At 39.7% G+C, this 15,947-nt stretch overlaps 1 protein-coding gene across 5 annotated transcripts; it reads right to left on the bottom strand.

Annotated features, from left to right (window-relative positions):
* Window positions 1–345: 345 nt before the first annotated feature.
* Window positions 346–13,529, bottom strand: LOC128604157 (leucine-rich glioma-inactivated protein 1-like). Of its 5 annotated transcripts, none has more exons than XM_053619024.1 (8): window positions 12,839–13,529; window positions 12,442–12,513; window positions 8,736–8,807; window positions 8,580–8,651; window positions 5,350–5,421; window positions 5,092–5,261; window positions 4,829–4,993; window positions 346–1,844 (listed from the first exon to the last, which is right to left on the bottom strand). In XM_053619024.1, the coding sequence occupies exons 1-8, from the start codon at window positions 13,027–13,029 to the stop codon at window positions 1,027–1,029; spliced, it is 1,632 nt and encodes a 543-aa protein (XP_053474999.1). In that variant the 5' UTR covers window positions 13,030–13,529; the 3' UTR covers window positions 346–1,026. The 5 variants fall into 5 exon arrangements, with proteins under 5 accessions (XP_053474999.1, XP_053475002.1, XP_053475000.1 ...); XM_053619027.1 differs by having other exon boundaries at window positions 12,754–12,886; XM_053619028.1 differs by lacking the exon at window positions 346–1,844 and adding an exon at window positions 2,015–2,269.
* Window positions 13,530–15,947: the final 2,418 nt, after the last annotated feature.

The raw sequence follows: 15,947 nt of genomic DNA, 5'->3' as shown, positions 1-15,947 counted from the left end.
CCTGTTAACACATGGCTATCCAAGGAGTGGCAGCCAATGCTTCAGAGACACAATGGAAAATGTTCAAAATTTCCAAGACACTGGAGTTCAAAGCAGACCCTTGTGTAACCACAGACACCCGAAGAGATTGTAAAGCAAGGATGTGAGATACTGGGAAACTACTTATAATGTTTCAGAATAAACATGGAATACTCTGGAACCATAAAGCACAAATGGATATGGCATTACAAAACAAGACATATGTGACTACTAATCAACCCCCAATATCATGCTGGCTACCCTTGTTATTTCGTGAAGGGGAGTAAAACGAAAACACTGCAGTCAGAAAATCAACACATGTAATGTGATTTATATTTTTATTTCAATTTAAAACCATGGCTTCAGTTTTGACCTTTGGTTTCCAAACAATGCAGGCATAATGAATTGAATACATTTGTGGCAAATGATTGTTGGTCCAATAGAACAATGTCATGATAGTACGGTCTATTAAAATTTTTGAATCACATAACTATTACTGGATTTAATTATTAAAACAGTGTCTTTAGTTGCGTTTACAGATCATACAAACCAACATCAATAAAAATGATTTCAAAATCCTATCAAATTCTTTTGCTGGTTTGACCCCACATCTTACAAAAGCGTAATACATTTTCAGTTTACAAATGGAAAGCAGGGATAAAATGTAAACATTGAATTTAGCATATTGTTTCAAACATGATCATAAATAGAATAGAATAAAAGATCTATTTTCAGTAGCTGTGTTTACAATAATCACCAAAATCTGTAATCTTTTAGTTAAGATAACAATACACTCAGTGAAGTGTTAGAGCATGGTTTGGCTTAACAATATGGATTTCAAGCGATGGTGGACACCTATGTAAAGGCGTTGGCATGCATGTGTGCTACCCATGTCGTCCATTCTCAAGCTGAAGCATCACTGATTTATCAGTATCTTCTCCCCATTTACCCACAAAGTGGAACGTATCACTGGTTTATCAGTAACCCGCACCCCCATTCATCATTCAATCAATCACTCAAGTCAAGGATCAAGTGTTCATATATGCGTGTTTGCCCCTTAAAACTGGATGCCAGGAGGAACTCTCGATTATCAATGGACACCAGTGAGAATGCTCGTGGGGCCTGGATGTTGAGCTCTTGGAAGTGAATGAACTGGCCTTTCTTGGCATCCCAGCGGTACACCTGAGTGAAGGAGTAATCACTGCCCAGGATGGCATACTGCCAGTCCGCCACCGCGAACGGCTGGAAGACCATGGAACCTCGTGAGGGCACACTCTGGACCTCTTCAAACATGGCGCCGTCCCATTTCATCACCTTGGAGTCACCAATGAAGCGTGTTAGGCACACATAGAGCTCACCTTTCACTTGAAAGTGCTTCACAGCATAGACATCCTCCATTTCAGGGATGTCAGTACGCCTCTCAAACAGCTTGGAGCTCCTGTTCCACTGGTAGACGACAGGCCGTTGCGAGCTGCTGGATAAGATCAGGTGTGGCTTGCCAGAAATTTCCAGATGTTCCACGTCAGTGTCACGGTACCACGGGTGCAGCGACTGGTGTGAGTAAAAGCCATTGCCGTTCCACTTGTACACGGTGGTAGAACCAGCTTTGGAGCTGTCAGCAATGACAAAGAAGGATTCTCCATCCAAGCGGAACACCTCCACATCATTAGGCTTGCGGATTTTTAGGATGTCAATGTCTTGTATTTTGATGAACTTGTTGGCGGAGATGTCTCGCTTGTAGATGTGTGAGCCACCAAAGAGCTGAGCCACTACGACAAACAGCTGGTCATCGATCACCAGAGGTTTGCAAATAACAGTGGAGGTGCCTGTTAGAGAAATAAGTAATAATATCTAAGTGATATCTAGCCTGAGGGATTTGGATTGCAAATCCTAACTTGCTCATCATCATTTTGTGGTTAGTCAGTTCTAATTTTAAATAACTGCCCCATATATACAGTCCCCTGCACACTGAAGACTTTTGGTTTGAGATCAAAAGATGAATATGACAAAAGATTTTAAAATTTCAGCTTTTTGTGTTTTATATTGATGTTTATATTTATATGTGCTAAATGACACATTTTGTATCAGACCACCGAATTTGTAGGTGAGCAAAAATATTGGACCATGTGACTGACAGGTGTATCTTGTTACCCTGGTGTGTCCTGTTAGACCACTGGTGTACTGAGAAACAGACACCGAATGGGTCGGCCAGGAAAATCAACAGCAGCTGATGACAGAAACATTGTGAAAGCTGTGAAGAAAAACCCAAGAACAACAGTGAGTGACATCACAAACAACCTCCACAGGGCTGGATGAAGGTATTATAATCCATCACTCAAACAAGACTTTGAAAACAGAAATATCAAGGCCATACCACAAGATGCAAACTACTCATTAGCAATAAGAATCACAAAGCCAGATTGGAATTCGCAAAGAAATACAGAGATGAGCCACAAGAGTTCTGGAACCAAGATTAATCTCTACCAAAGTGATGGGAAGGCCAAAGTGTGGAGAAAGAAAGGATCTCCTCATGATCCAAAACATACAGTGTCCTCCACCAATATTGGCACCCTTGGTAAATATGAGCAATGAAGGCTGTGAAAATTTGTCTATTGTTTTGATCTTTTGTTAAAAAAAAATTCACAAAAATACTCTGCTCTCATGGATATCAAACAATTGCAAACAAACCACAGGTTTATCCAAAAAAAATCTTTGTTAAATATAGCTGTGCAACAATTATTGGCACCCTTTTAGTCAATGCTTTGTGCTACCGCCCTTTGCCAAGCTTGTCTTCTCCTATGGTGCCTGATGAGGTTGGAGAATACATGGCAAGGAATCTGAGACCATTCCTTCATACAGAATCTCTCCATATCCTTCAAATTTCGAGGTCCATGCTGGTGGACTCTCCTCTTCAGTTCACCCCACAGGTTTTTTATGGGTTTCAAATCAGGGGACTGGGATGGACCTTGATTTTGTGCTCAGTAAACCAATTTTTTGTTGATTCTGATGTATGTTTTGGATCATTGTCCTGCTGGAAGATCCAACCACGGCCCATTTGAAACTTTCTGGCAGAGGCAGTCAGGTTTTCATTTAACATCTGTTAATTTTTGATAGAGTCCATGATGCCATGTATCCTAACAAAATGTCCAGGTCTTTTGGCATAAAAACATTAAAGAGCAAAGAAAGGTACTTTTCCATTTGGCTACCTCTCTGTGTGCGCCAAAACCACCTCTGGTGTTTATTGCCAAAAAGCGCTATATTTGACCATAGAACCCGATCCCATTTGAAGTTCCAGTAGTGTCTGGCAAACAGGAGATGCTTGAGTTTGTTTGTGGATGAGAACAGAGAATTTTTTCTTGAAACCCTTCCAAACAACTTGTAGTGATGTAGGTGACTTCAGATTGTAGTTTTGGGGACTTTCTGACCTCAAGACACAACTAACTTCTGCAGTTCTTCAGCTGTGATCCTTGGAGATTTTTTGGCCACTCGAACCATCCTCTTCACATTGCGTTGAGACAATATAGACACACGTCCAATTCCAGGTTGATTCATAACATTTCCAGTTGACTTGAACTTCTTAATTATTGCCCTGATGGTGGAAATGGGCATTTTCAATACTTTTGCTATTTTCTTATAGCCACTTCCCATTTTTGAAGCTCAACAACCTTTTGCCGCGCATCACGGCTATATTCCTTGGTCTTACCCATTGTTATCAATGACTAAGGAAATTTGGCCTAAATGTTACCTCATATTTATACCCCTGTAAAACAGGAAGTCATGGCTGAACAATTTCCTGTTCTTAGTCACCCAAGTGTACTAAAAAAAATATAAAATATCAATGGGAATATACTTCAAATTTATTTTTCTCATATGAATTCAAAGGGGTGCCAATAATTGTTGCACGTCTACATTTAACAAAGATATAGGGTTGTTTTTTTTTATATACCTGTGTTGTGTTTGCAATTGTTTGATATCCATGAGAGCAATTATTTTTGTGAATTTTTTTTTAACAAAAGATCAAAAGGTTAAACAATAAAGACAATTTTTCACAGCCTTCTTTGCTCTTATTTACCAAGGGTTCCAGTATTAGTGGAGGGCACTGTATATGCTCATCTGTGAAACATGTGGTGGTAGTGTCATGGCTTGGGTTTGCATGGCTGCCTCTGGAACAGGCTCTCACTAATCTTTATTGATGATTGTCTGGCAATTGACAGAGAAATGCATCCAAATTAATCGGGAGGAACTTCATCATGCAGCAAGACAATGATCCAAAACACACTGTTTAAAGTGGCCAAGTCAATCACGAGACCTTAACCCTACCGAGCAGCATTTCACCTCCTGAAGCGGAGACTGAAGGGAAACAAACAACAAACAATTGAAAGAGTCCGCGGTAAAATCCTGGAAGATCATCACAAAATAAGGAACCAACTGTTTGGTGATGTCAGTGAATCACTGGTTTGATGCAGTTATTGCAAGAAAGGGATGTGCAACCAAATATTAAGTGTTTACATTCATTTACTTCATGACTTATGTGTTCCTATATTTTTGCTCACCTAATAATTGGGTGTTCTGATACAAAAGGTTCTATGTTTTATGTTGTTTAACACGTCTGGATGTAAATACCAGGAAATAAAATCTGAAATCCTAAACTCTCGTCTCATTTCCATCTTTTGATCTCAAACCCAAATGTCATTGGTGTGCAGCACAAACATGAATGAATTAGCCTTGCTGTTCCAATACTTTTGGAGGGGACTGTACATTACATTTAATGAAATGACATGCTTGGCTAATTACAATATACAATACGTACTCGTAATATTGTCAAAATTCCGAAATTCCATTTGAACATGGTCCCATTCCATAAAGCTACATCTTCCAATGAAAGGCTGGGCAAACACCACATACTGGTCACCACCAAAAGTAAATGTCTCCACTGAAATGGACTGGAACTCGAGAGACTTCAGCAGGGAAAAATCTGCAACAAAAGCTAGATTAATATTGCAGTATGAATCCCAAATCATGGGATACATAGTTCATGACTATTACGAACACCACATACAACAATATACTGACCCGTTGTTATGCAGTCAAATGACTGCGGAGTAAGATCGTTGATTTTCTTTCCTTGATAGGCTGGAGGGCTGTTGCAGTATATCTGGTCTACGGTTGCGTTTGTGTGGTAAATCCAGTCCACCAGCCACTTCAGTTTGCAATCACAGGTGAACAGATTTCCACGCAAGTCACTGGACAGCACACAATAGTGAACAGTTTTACCATCAGCTCATCCAGTAACCAGTCCATAGTATTGCTGGATGTTAAATTAATACATACACTTTTGTCAAAGTGTCCACCCCTTTAAAGAGATCTTTTGGCAGAGACTCCAGATTGTTGAAGGCAAGGCTCCTGTGGGGACATTTTAGTAAAAATCCTTTTATTCAATGAAAGCTTGTTTACACATGTTCACGCACATGTTTGTCTTTAATTTGAGATTTACACTAAATGCATTTGACATATAAGTAAATCTACCTGAATGATCTTTTGGTTCACCTTGATAGTGAAAATGGCATTTAAGAGCATATAATCATAACTATATTATTACTGCACCATAACTCCCGTCACATTTTCGACATTTGTTGCAGTTTTTCCAATTACATGCATTTATGTCAATTATCTAAAGGCAGCTTATCAGACCAGAGACTAGCTACAGGGCTAGAGACATTAGCTCAGAAAGGGAAAGGTTTTCACAGAACTAAAAACATGGTTTGTATTTTTTTTTTTAAGTTGATGACAGAAACAGAATGATTAAAAATGAATAGACAGAAAAGTATGCATATATTCTCTACTTGAAGTGCAAAACCGCTATCTCAGCATCCATGGTGCTTGTCAAAAGTGGTAGTGTGAACACTACGAAACAAAACGTCTTTAATTTGACATTTGACAATTTGACAAAACATGTCTTTAATTTGACATGTTTTGTTTTGTTTTGCTGTCCTATTTATTGATAGAAACTAATCATTAATAGTTAAGTAATAAATGTAACTGTTGTTTTCATGCAGTCATGTTAGCTGTGTATCCAGACCTTTGTAAGCAAGGACATTTATGTAACAGTACATTACTAGGACATTTTGCTAGGACAATTGTTGATAGGACAATAGGACATGTTTTGACATCCCCACGGTTAATGCTAAAAACATTCAACAATGACGCCTTTGCTGTCCAACTGAATGAAGTCCAAAACTACCACTGAATTCTTACTGGATAATTACAACCACATGTTGAATCATTGTGCAGTTAATGAATGTGCCTCTATTGTTTCCAGACCTCTGAGCTAAACTGTCAGTTGGGACACTTTAGGTTGTGCTATAAAATGCTACAGATCAAATCAGACAGGAGGGCCAACGCTCTGTTCTCGAACAGCTGTTTGTCTCACCTTCTTTCTGAGAATTGCTACATGACACATAATCACCTCTGGTTTGCTCATTAGGGATACATTCACACATTTAGAATCTATATCCTGAATTTATATGTTTCTGTAAAGCTGCTTTGGGACAATGTCTATTGTTAAAAGCGCTATACAAATAAAACTGAATTGAATTGAATAACAGTAGGACGAGACTGGTCAAAACAGGAAGGCACACCACTACTACTAGTGGCTTAATGGTTAGCACATCTGCCTTACACCTCTGGGGTTGGGGGTTCGACTCCCGCCTCCGCTCTGTGTGAGTGGAGCTTGCATGATCTCCCTGTGCTTCAGGGGTTTCCTCCAGGTACTCCGTTTTCCTCCCCCAGACCAAAGACATGCATTGTAAGCATTTTCAGATTGTCTGTAGTGTGTGATTGTGCGATGGGTTAGCACCCCGTCCAGAGTGTCCCCCACCCTATGCCCTGAGTTCCCTGGGATAGGCTCCAGGCCCCCCCATGACCCTGTGCAGGATAAGCGGTACAGAAAATGGACGGATGGATTGGTGTTGATAAATTTTCTGTAACAACACAGCTTGGAAAAGTTTTGGATCAAAGCGAGTCACAGGTTTATATTATGATTTGGTCATTCTAACATCTATTTCTACAATAAGATTTACACAGGCACTTGTATGGTGGATGCTACTCATAAATGGATTAACCACTTCATGTAATTGCTGGCGTGGTGAAGTTTTCTGTAAGATTTTATTTATTTAGCATTTTCCAGGCTGTTCCTTACGTTTTCTGACATAGAAAAGAAGTCTTCAGGACGGTTTCTTGGTAACTTGATGTATTAAGAGAAAAATAGAGAGGCTAGTGACCGAACACTGTTTAAAGCTGCTTTAACATGATTACAGGATAACAGCAATGCCCTTATTTTGTGAACCACAACATTAAACATAACTATAAATCAATAAAAATTGTCCTTTAATTGGCAAATTGCTGTGGTATAAGAGGATTAAAACCCTTCAGGATGTGCTGTTGTTGGAAAATAATCCCCTTCAGTGTGTTAACAGCCCTCTGTATCACACCATCCTATTAGATACATAGATCAAATGGATTGGTACTGAGGAGATGAAAGTGAAGTACCTGCCTACCTGATCAGCGTGTCATGGCTATGCACTAATCGTCTTTCTATCTCAAAATATATGCTGTTTCTAGAAATCCATTAGGAAATATATATTAAAAATCAGTGAGTTACACAAATCACAGAGCATTATAACCGTAAACCTTTGCTTTTTATTTTGTATCAGACTCTACATTAGATTTGAAGAGACGTTACACTTCAGTTCTATGAATTTAGTTGCCATAAATTTCCAGTGCCATGTATTGGAAGACTGTTGATTTTAGCTGATTTGTTTGTTTGTTTTGTTTTTGTTGTTATTATTTTATCACAGAATGTTACTGTGATTATATGGAGTGATCAGGGAGCATTTTGTGATGCAACTTAGCCTTAAAGTCATGTTAAATCAGGGATTTTAAAAGACAAGTCCATTCAAGTTGAATGTGAAAATGCTACTGTGACGTGGCTTCCCAGAACTGGAGTATGATTTCACTGTCAGAATTGTAGAACATTGAAATGACTCAGATGATGATTGCTTCCTAGTGCTTTTGGGAAGCTCAGCCCAGTTTGAGCTGAATGTCCTCACCAGAGCTCCTCACCCCAACCCCAAGGGACACAAGGAACAATCTGGGATTGTTTAATTCACTGTTGAGACCCCAATCACATGAAGCTTCTCTCTCTTGCAAGTAATCTATTGAATGAGGTGTCAGCCAGGATAAAAGAGATTTTTTGAAAAGCTGTGATTCTTTATGAGGACCGGAAAACAACCTAATCTGCTAGGGCTTTCACTTGTTGCCAGGGTGAATGAATAAAGCAGCCTTGGTGGGAGTAACGTCTTGGGAAGCATTAAAAGCCTTGTTATTGTGCCTTACGGTTGCAGTTGTGAAAATGAAAACTGACCACAGAATTCATCTCAAACCATCTCAGGAAAGAATTAAGCACTCTTGTCAGTTATTTCTGGAAATAAAACCAAAGAAACCTTCAAAGGAAAAAAAGAGCTTACAGTTACTGACTACTTCATACACATTTCAATACTCACAAGTGTATTAAGGACTTAAGACCTCGGAAGGCAAAAGGTGATATAGACTTGATTTGATTATTTTCAATAAACCTGTAAAAGAAGAAGCAAAACATAACCTCACTGGACATTTGAATACTTCCAAAGTCTTTCAAATCAAAAGCAAGCAACACTTACAGGTATTCCAAATGTGGAAGACCAAGGAAGGCGTCCTCATTTATGGACTCGAACACGTTGGCTGTGAAAAGTCTTACACAACGGAAATGACAAACACTATTAAAGATTTGACATGGCCATCTTTAGGAGCTTTAAACTTCCTGTTTGAAAGCATTTTAAGATTCTGTATTAAACTGTAAGTTTGTGAAATCAAATCCCAGGGCTGTTACTGCCACAGAGACACAAGACCTTTAAACCACCACTGTTTAGTTTGATCTGTGTAAGTTGCTTCAGACACTGTAGAATCATTTACAAAATACATTTAATGTAACAGTTCCTCAGGCTTTGTCATGACAAGCTACAGCAGTTAAATAGCCAATTCAAATTTGGCTCAGACCATGCGCGTGGGTATATTATTTGTTTTGTTTTTTTGTATGTATAAATATTTTAGTGCATTAGTAATTGTCTTTCTATTCATCTAGTTACACATGGCTACATACCAACACTGGCAGTACCAATATACAGTATGTCATTTACCAAAAGACACTGTGTAAAGAGCTTAGTTTTAATAAATAAATATAATAAACCGATATGCTTAGTTAAAATTAGAGATGTACCGATACTAAATTTCTCAAACTGGTAATATATAATATAAACTTTTTTTGATTAACTTTTTTTTAACTCATATTAGCATTAACGGGATATGAAACATACTACTCTACAAATATATTTTTCTGTGCAATATATACCTTTTTTTGTCAACTCATCTTCATTTAAATCTTTCAGCGGTGTACTGGTGCTTTAATTCAGCGCGAGCAGCTTGAGCAGCGCAGCAAAAAAAAAATACATTTACTGAACGCCGAAACTCCCGCTTCACTGCTGCAGCGTCCAGTGTAAAATTTTAGCAGTGCAGAGTTAGAGACTGCAGTTTTGTTGTCATTGTCACCTAATTCAAAGTAATTCCACACAAGAGACATCTTCTTTACACACAGCACAAATCCCATGTGTTTTCCCACCCTCTTTTGATTGACAGGATATAATCAGCCCTGATCATCGGATGTTTTTAAACTTTCGGCCGATGGCTGATGGCATGAAAAATTGCCTTTAACCGATACCGATTATTGGCCGATACATCGGTGCATCTTTAATTAAAATAATCCAAAACAAATTTCAGTCTGTATAAACGAGCACAGTCAATACTGTGTTAACTGTATTTTATATAAATATACACACTTGGGGGGGTGGGAAGGTCCATCTCAGTTTGTCTTTCTTGGGAATCCCTTATATATTCCATCATCGGAAATGGTTCCAAGTAGGAAATTAAGAAATAAGAACTGTAACCCTCCAAAGAACTCTTGAGGAATGTATTAAAGGTAAAATATATTCACCCTCAGTACACATTTACTTGTATAGAATAATATTTTGTCTATTTATTAGGACTATAACCGTTTCTATGCCAGAACTTTAGGTCCAAGTTGGCATTATTTACAGTTGCAATCAAAATTATTCAACCCCTATTGCAAATCAGGTTTATTGTCAAATTTTATAGACTTTCAGCTGTTTGCAATGAACAAATCAAACTACAGTAATTGAAATAGTTCAACACAACGAATGCTTCAAGTGATTTCCCCAAATTCAACTGAAAATGCAACTTATAATGATTTCTCTAGTTTTAAAATTGTTCATCCCCCCTGAACAGAATCCCTCACAACAGCACAAATATGCAAAACAGGTTTTGTCTAAAGCACACATGATGGAACTAATCAAGGGGCTTCATTAGTTGCACCAGGTGTGCTTGAGCTGGAACACATGAAATACCTGAACTGGCTAGGGGTAGAAAATGTATGAAATACCTGGACAGGGCAGAAAAAGGAAGCTATCAACGGCTGCAACCAGATTTCTGAGAAGGCAGGTTATGAAAAACCTTCGAGTGAATGCAAAAGACCTGCAGCAAGACTTGGTGGCAACAGGCACTGAGGGTTCAGTGGGCACAGTGAGGCGCATACTAAACGCAGAAGGTTTCCATGCCAGAACTCCAAGACGTACACCACTACTGACCCAAAAGCACAAGAAAAGTCGGCTCAAAATCATATAAATAAGCCATGTAAGTTTTGGAATTCTGTTCTGTGGAGTGATGGAAAAAAAAGCTGGAACTTTTCAGCACGATGGATCAGCGGTACGTCTGGAGGAAGAAGAATGAAGAAAGAACACTCTGTCCACAAGCATGTGGACAGAGCATGGTGGTGTCAAGCATGGTGGTGGCTCAAGCATGGTGGTGGCTCGGTGATGCTTTGGGGCTGCTTTGCATCCTCTGGCACTGGAAACCCGCAGCATGTTGAAGGCAAGATGGATTCATTGAAGTATCAGGAAATCCTAGGAGAAAATGTCATGCCGTCTGTGAGGAAGCTGAAGCTTGAGCGTCATTGGACCTGTCAACAGGACAGTGATCCCAAGCATAGACAGCTGCAGCACGCAAACCTAAGAACATTACTGAACTGGAGGCCATTGCTCATGAGGAATGGGCTAAGAGTCCTCGGGAATGCTGCTAGAAGCTATGCATCTCGGTTGCAGCAGGTCATAACAGCAAAATGGTGCTCTACTAACTACTAAAGATGTTTGCCATGAAGGGGTTGAATAATTTTGAAACTGGAGAAGTCATTATAAGTTGTATTTTCAGTTGAATTTGTGGAAACCACTTGAAGCATTCATTGTGTTGAACTATTTGAATTGCTTTTGTTTAATTTGTTCATTGCAAACAGCTGAAAGTCTGTAAATTTTTACAATAAACCTGATTTGCAATGGGGGTTGAATAATTTTGATTGCAACTGTATATGTGTAATTGCTTTTCAGTAATGAAGGTTTGATAAGTTATATGTCCCAGCTTTTATAATACCTTGTATATTCCTGTGCAGTGTCAGGAAAAAAGAAAACAATTTTTACTAAACTGTAAATTTTCTTGTCACTGGGGTGGTACGCCCTATGGTACATCTACTGTACCTTTAGTGTGTATCTTTTACCTGGAAATGTGTACAAACTGTACTCTGAAATCTAATCCATCCATACATTATCTGTTCCACTTATCCTTCACCGGGGAGCCTGGAGCCTATCCCAGGATACTTGGGAAACAAGGGAGGGGACACCCCAACCCATCGCAGGGCATAATGGCACACATTTACACAGTATGGCTGATTTGGAAATGCCAGTCAGCCTACAACGCATATCTTTGGACTGGGGGAGGAAACCGGAGTACCCGGGGGAAACCCCCGAAGCACGGAAAGAACAGGCAAACTCCGCACGCACAGGGCAAGGCATGATTCGAACCCCCAACCTCGGAGGTGAAAGGCAAATGTGCTAACCATTAAAATGTACAGTACTTTCATCTTGCCATGTAAAAGATACAATAAGGATAGTACAGGTAGGAAAGCTGTACTCTATACAACACCACCCCAGTAACAAAGAAAGATAAGGTTAAGTGATTTTAAGCCACAAAAGTTATAATGTTGGAATTATAGAGAGGAAGGGAAAGCTTGGGGCTTGTTTTATTTACTGTCACATGTAGGGGTCCCTACTGCAACATGGCGACTGTTGCACTAATCTGTAGGACTGTTTGGGTACAATTTACATAAGACTGAATGCACACTAAGATATTGAAATGAACATGACTTTTTTTACTTTAATTACACATTGTTATTATTATTATTATTATTATTATTATTATTGATCTTACAGGAGGTGGAGTGCTGGGGTGTGAATGAAGCTCTCCTTGGGGATTTCACTGAAGCTGGACTTCACAAAGGATCTTGAAAATAATAAGAAATAAATAATTTGATTAATTAGGTAAGATGAAGGATTGCATAAGAGAGAAAAAAAACATGTTAAACAACAGCCTAAAAGCGAGTGTCATTAAAAATGAGCATGAATTCTTCTTATTCTTATTCTTATACATATTTAACAGATAAAGTGAGGTGGGTTATCAGGGTACAGTCAGTCTTCATGTCTTTAAGTGAAAACCAAAACGGTCCAATAAACGCGTTATTACCTGCTAGATCTCATTATTTGATGTTTCCTCAGTGAGAAGAAGAAGAAAAAAGCTAAAGCTAGCCATGTTCTCGTGAGGGACTTACAGTGAGATGACGTCGGGAGGGAAGCCGCGCGGAATGGAGGAGCTGCTCGAGCACAGCGCGGTGTCTTTGGTGCACGTGCAGCTCGGGGGACAGCGCGTCGACCGCCTCTTGCCTTCAGCTACCAGCGCGGAGAGCAACACGAGCGCGACCACGCAGAGCAAGCAAAAGCTTCGCGCGCTAACCACATCCATGTTAACGAGTCAGCCAGCTTCCGACCCGCGCGCACTATATCCCCGTTCATGAAACGGAAGAAAAAAAGCCCTGCGCGCGTGTACCCCGATACGGTTGGTGATTTTTTTCCCCCCCGTGAGATTGCGGCGCGCGCTCGCTCCCTCGCCCTTCTCTCCAGTGATGCAGAACTGGGGGAAATTCCGTGTGTAAAGACAGGTGCACGCAGCCGGAGATCAAAACCGCAGAGATGAGCTCGCTCCCTCCCGCACAGCCACGCCTTGCATTTAACAACGGGTTCCCTCCCGCGTGGTGGGGGTTTGCTGCGTAACGCACAGACCTGTCCACATGATGCTCTGAGACGGTTCTCCAGAGGAATGGAGGACAGTAAGGAAAGGGACGGTCCTTACAGCACATAAAGCATTCACCGGGATTTTGTGTTGTTTTTGTTCTCAACACATTTTAGGCTGCGTGACCGGGGGACTGCAAAATGAGTCGCTGCACCGCCACCCTCTGCTCCACAGTGGTGGGTGTTTCGTTCAGGTCTCTATGGAGACGGTGGTGGGCGTTGTCATGGAAAGCTCATAAACAGTGTCCAACATGTCTTTGTGGATGTAACGCTGTCTGTGCACAGTTTCACCTGGATACTGGGGGGGGGGAAACAGTATCCAATAGACATAACATGCCACCAATAGAAGGCAAGATGTTACCAGTGGTACCAGTAATGGTACTACAGGTAACATTACAGTTCACATTAAAACCAATATAATTCCCATTATAACCATTAAAACCATTAGAACTTCTGTTAGAATTTGTGAATCTATATCCCGGAACAAGCCCCCAGAAAACTGTTAGGATTTGAAACTAGAGAATCTCTGGGTTTCGATTTTTAAGAAGAGAGAAAGTGAAAATACAAGAAAGAAGGTGTCCTCGCCTCACTACACACTTCCCACACTAAGGCCTTGGGAGTGTTTGCCAAATGACACACAGACACACAAAGTTCAGATGGCAAGATCTCTCATTTATTCCAAGTAAGGCAGCGTATATATCATTCTTGACACAGAGCAGAGACAGTGGGTTAACTATTGATTGGCTAGGTGGAAGGGCATATTAGCATAAGATAGGAAGGTATGTAAATGGACAAATGGTGAGGAGCGTCATCCGTCCACACCTGAGTCAACAAAGAAACAAAGAGAAAAGGTGCCAACACAGGAACCAGGAAACGGAGAGGGGAGAGTGTTAACAGTAAACTAATCAACTTCTACAAGGGTTTCTATTGTTGTTGCATAGATTTGCAGTAATTATGAAGACTGTGATGCTGAACTGAACTTCCTTTCAAGTACTGGTAGTATACAGCTGTAGAAGTGTAATGATTTATAACACCACTATTCAGTGTCACTCAGGAGAGGATGGGGTTCCCTATTCAGTCTCTTTTGGTTTCTTCTTCATGTCTTCTCGTGGAGTTTTTCCTTGCCACTGTCACTTCTGGGTTGCTCGTTACAGATCAAAATATAAATCTACATCCAGCTCCTCTGTGACTATGACTACGTTTACATGGACAGCAGTAATCTAATTATTGACCTTTCTCTGAGTAAGATAATAATTTGATTAAGGTGTTTACATGAGTTGCTTTTAGAATACTGTCATGTTCCCGTTTTACATGTTTTAGAACATAATTAGATTATCAGCTCACATCATTACGTCACCGTGCCACGCCGTCTGACGTCCCTCCAGAATTTCACGTATCAACCTACAGTTCGTCTTCGTTATGGTACCGTATAGAGTTTTGGGTGTTTTTATGTAATTTTTTTTTTAACGAACGCTTTAAGTGCAGTTAATTATTTGTCATGCTGTAAGTGCTAATAGACAACTGCATGAACCGTGGGCTGCGTCTCAAACCTCGTACTTACCGTCTATATAGTAGCCAAGATACATGTATTTTTCCCCACTACAGGCCTATAGTAGGCAAAGATGCAGTTTGGGACGCAGCCAAACTCTCTTGTTCGCCGTAAAATGTTGAGAACTGCCGTGTGTGATCGTGTCCTGTCGCAAAATTCGGTGAAAACTCTTATTAACGTTAAGTGAGAGAAAATAGGCTGGGTGAGGAAATGGCTGTTTATAGCTGCTATAATGTAAATTACTTGTTTTGTTGACGTTACACAACATTAAATGTAACTATGCCTTGCTTTTTTTTAAAAATGTATGTGACATTCTTTAATTAATAAGCAAAAAGACAAATTGCTGTGGTATAAGAGGAATAAAACACTTCTGTACGTGCTGTTATAGGAAAATAATCAAGTTCATGGTGGTAAAGACATCCCAACACCCCCTCATTGATTACTTTCTTATAACACCATGCCTTGTCATGTTTTATTCCTTACTTATTCTTATCATGACTTCTAATTGTATGGTAAAGAATTAAGCAGAAAGCAATAATTTTGTTAAATAGGGCTTTACCAATAACATCAGGCAACATATATGTACTGTGCACCTGTAAGTGTCAGTTGTGCCTATGGTAGAACCCTTAAAGACTTTATGTAGAACCATATATCAGTGGTTTCCTATCAGAAAGGGTTCAAAGTGAAAACCACTTTTTTAAAAACATTTTATTGAAAGCTTAAAACCCTTCCAATGAACCATTAGAGAACCCATGCAGAACCCTTTTCTAAGGAAATACTGACCGAATGGCTATGATTTTACCCTCCTATCCTCAAGAGATTGCAAATTTACAGTCCTGACAATGTCACAATCATCCAGGAGCACACAAATTCATTCATTCATCTTCAATAACTGCATTTCCACACTACACTATGTATGGCTCATGCTAGATTTATTCTGATTATTTAGTTAAAAAACTGACAACACACTATATTGTTTCTATCTAGCACAGAAATTTAGCACAGGCCAAAAAAATGTCTAAATGCCAAAAGTCTGCCAAAGT

Source organism: Ictalurus furcatus, chromosome 29 (genome assembly GCF_023375685.1).
Source record: "Ictalurus furcatus strain D&B chromosome 29, Billie_1.0, whole genome shotgun sequence".
NCBI classification, from domain to species: domain Eukaryota; kingdom Metazoa; phylum Chordata; class Actinopteri; order Siluriformes; family Ictaluridae; genus Ictalurus; species Ictalurus furcatus.
This window is presented reverse-complemented; position numbering and strand designations above follow the sequence as displayed.

Coding starts and splice junctions, on each gene's coding strand:
- LOC128604157 (XM_053619024.1), bottom strand. CDS start 13,029: ATGGATGTGGTTAGCGCGCGAAGCTTTTGCTTGCTCTGCGTGGTCGCG. Junction 5,262..5,349: donor GTGGACACTTTGACAAAAGT/GTATGTATTAAT, acceptor TGTGCTGTCCAG/TGACTTGCGTGGAAATCTGT. Junction 4,994..5,091: donor ATTTGACTGCATAACAACGG/GTCAGTATATTG, acceptor CTTTTGTTGCAG/ATTTTTCCCTGCTGAAGTCT.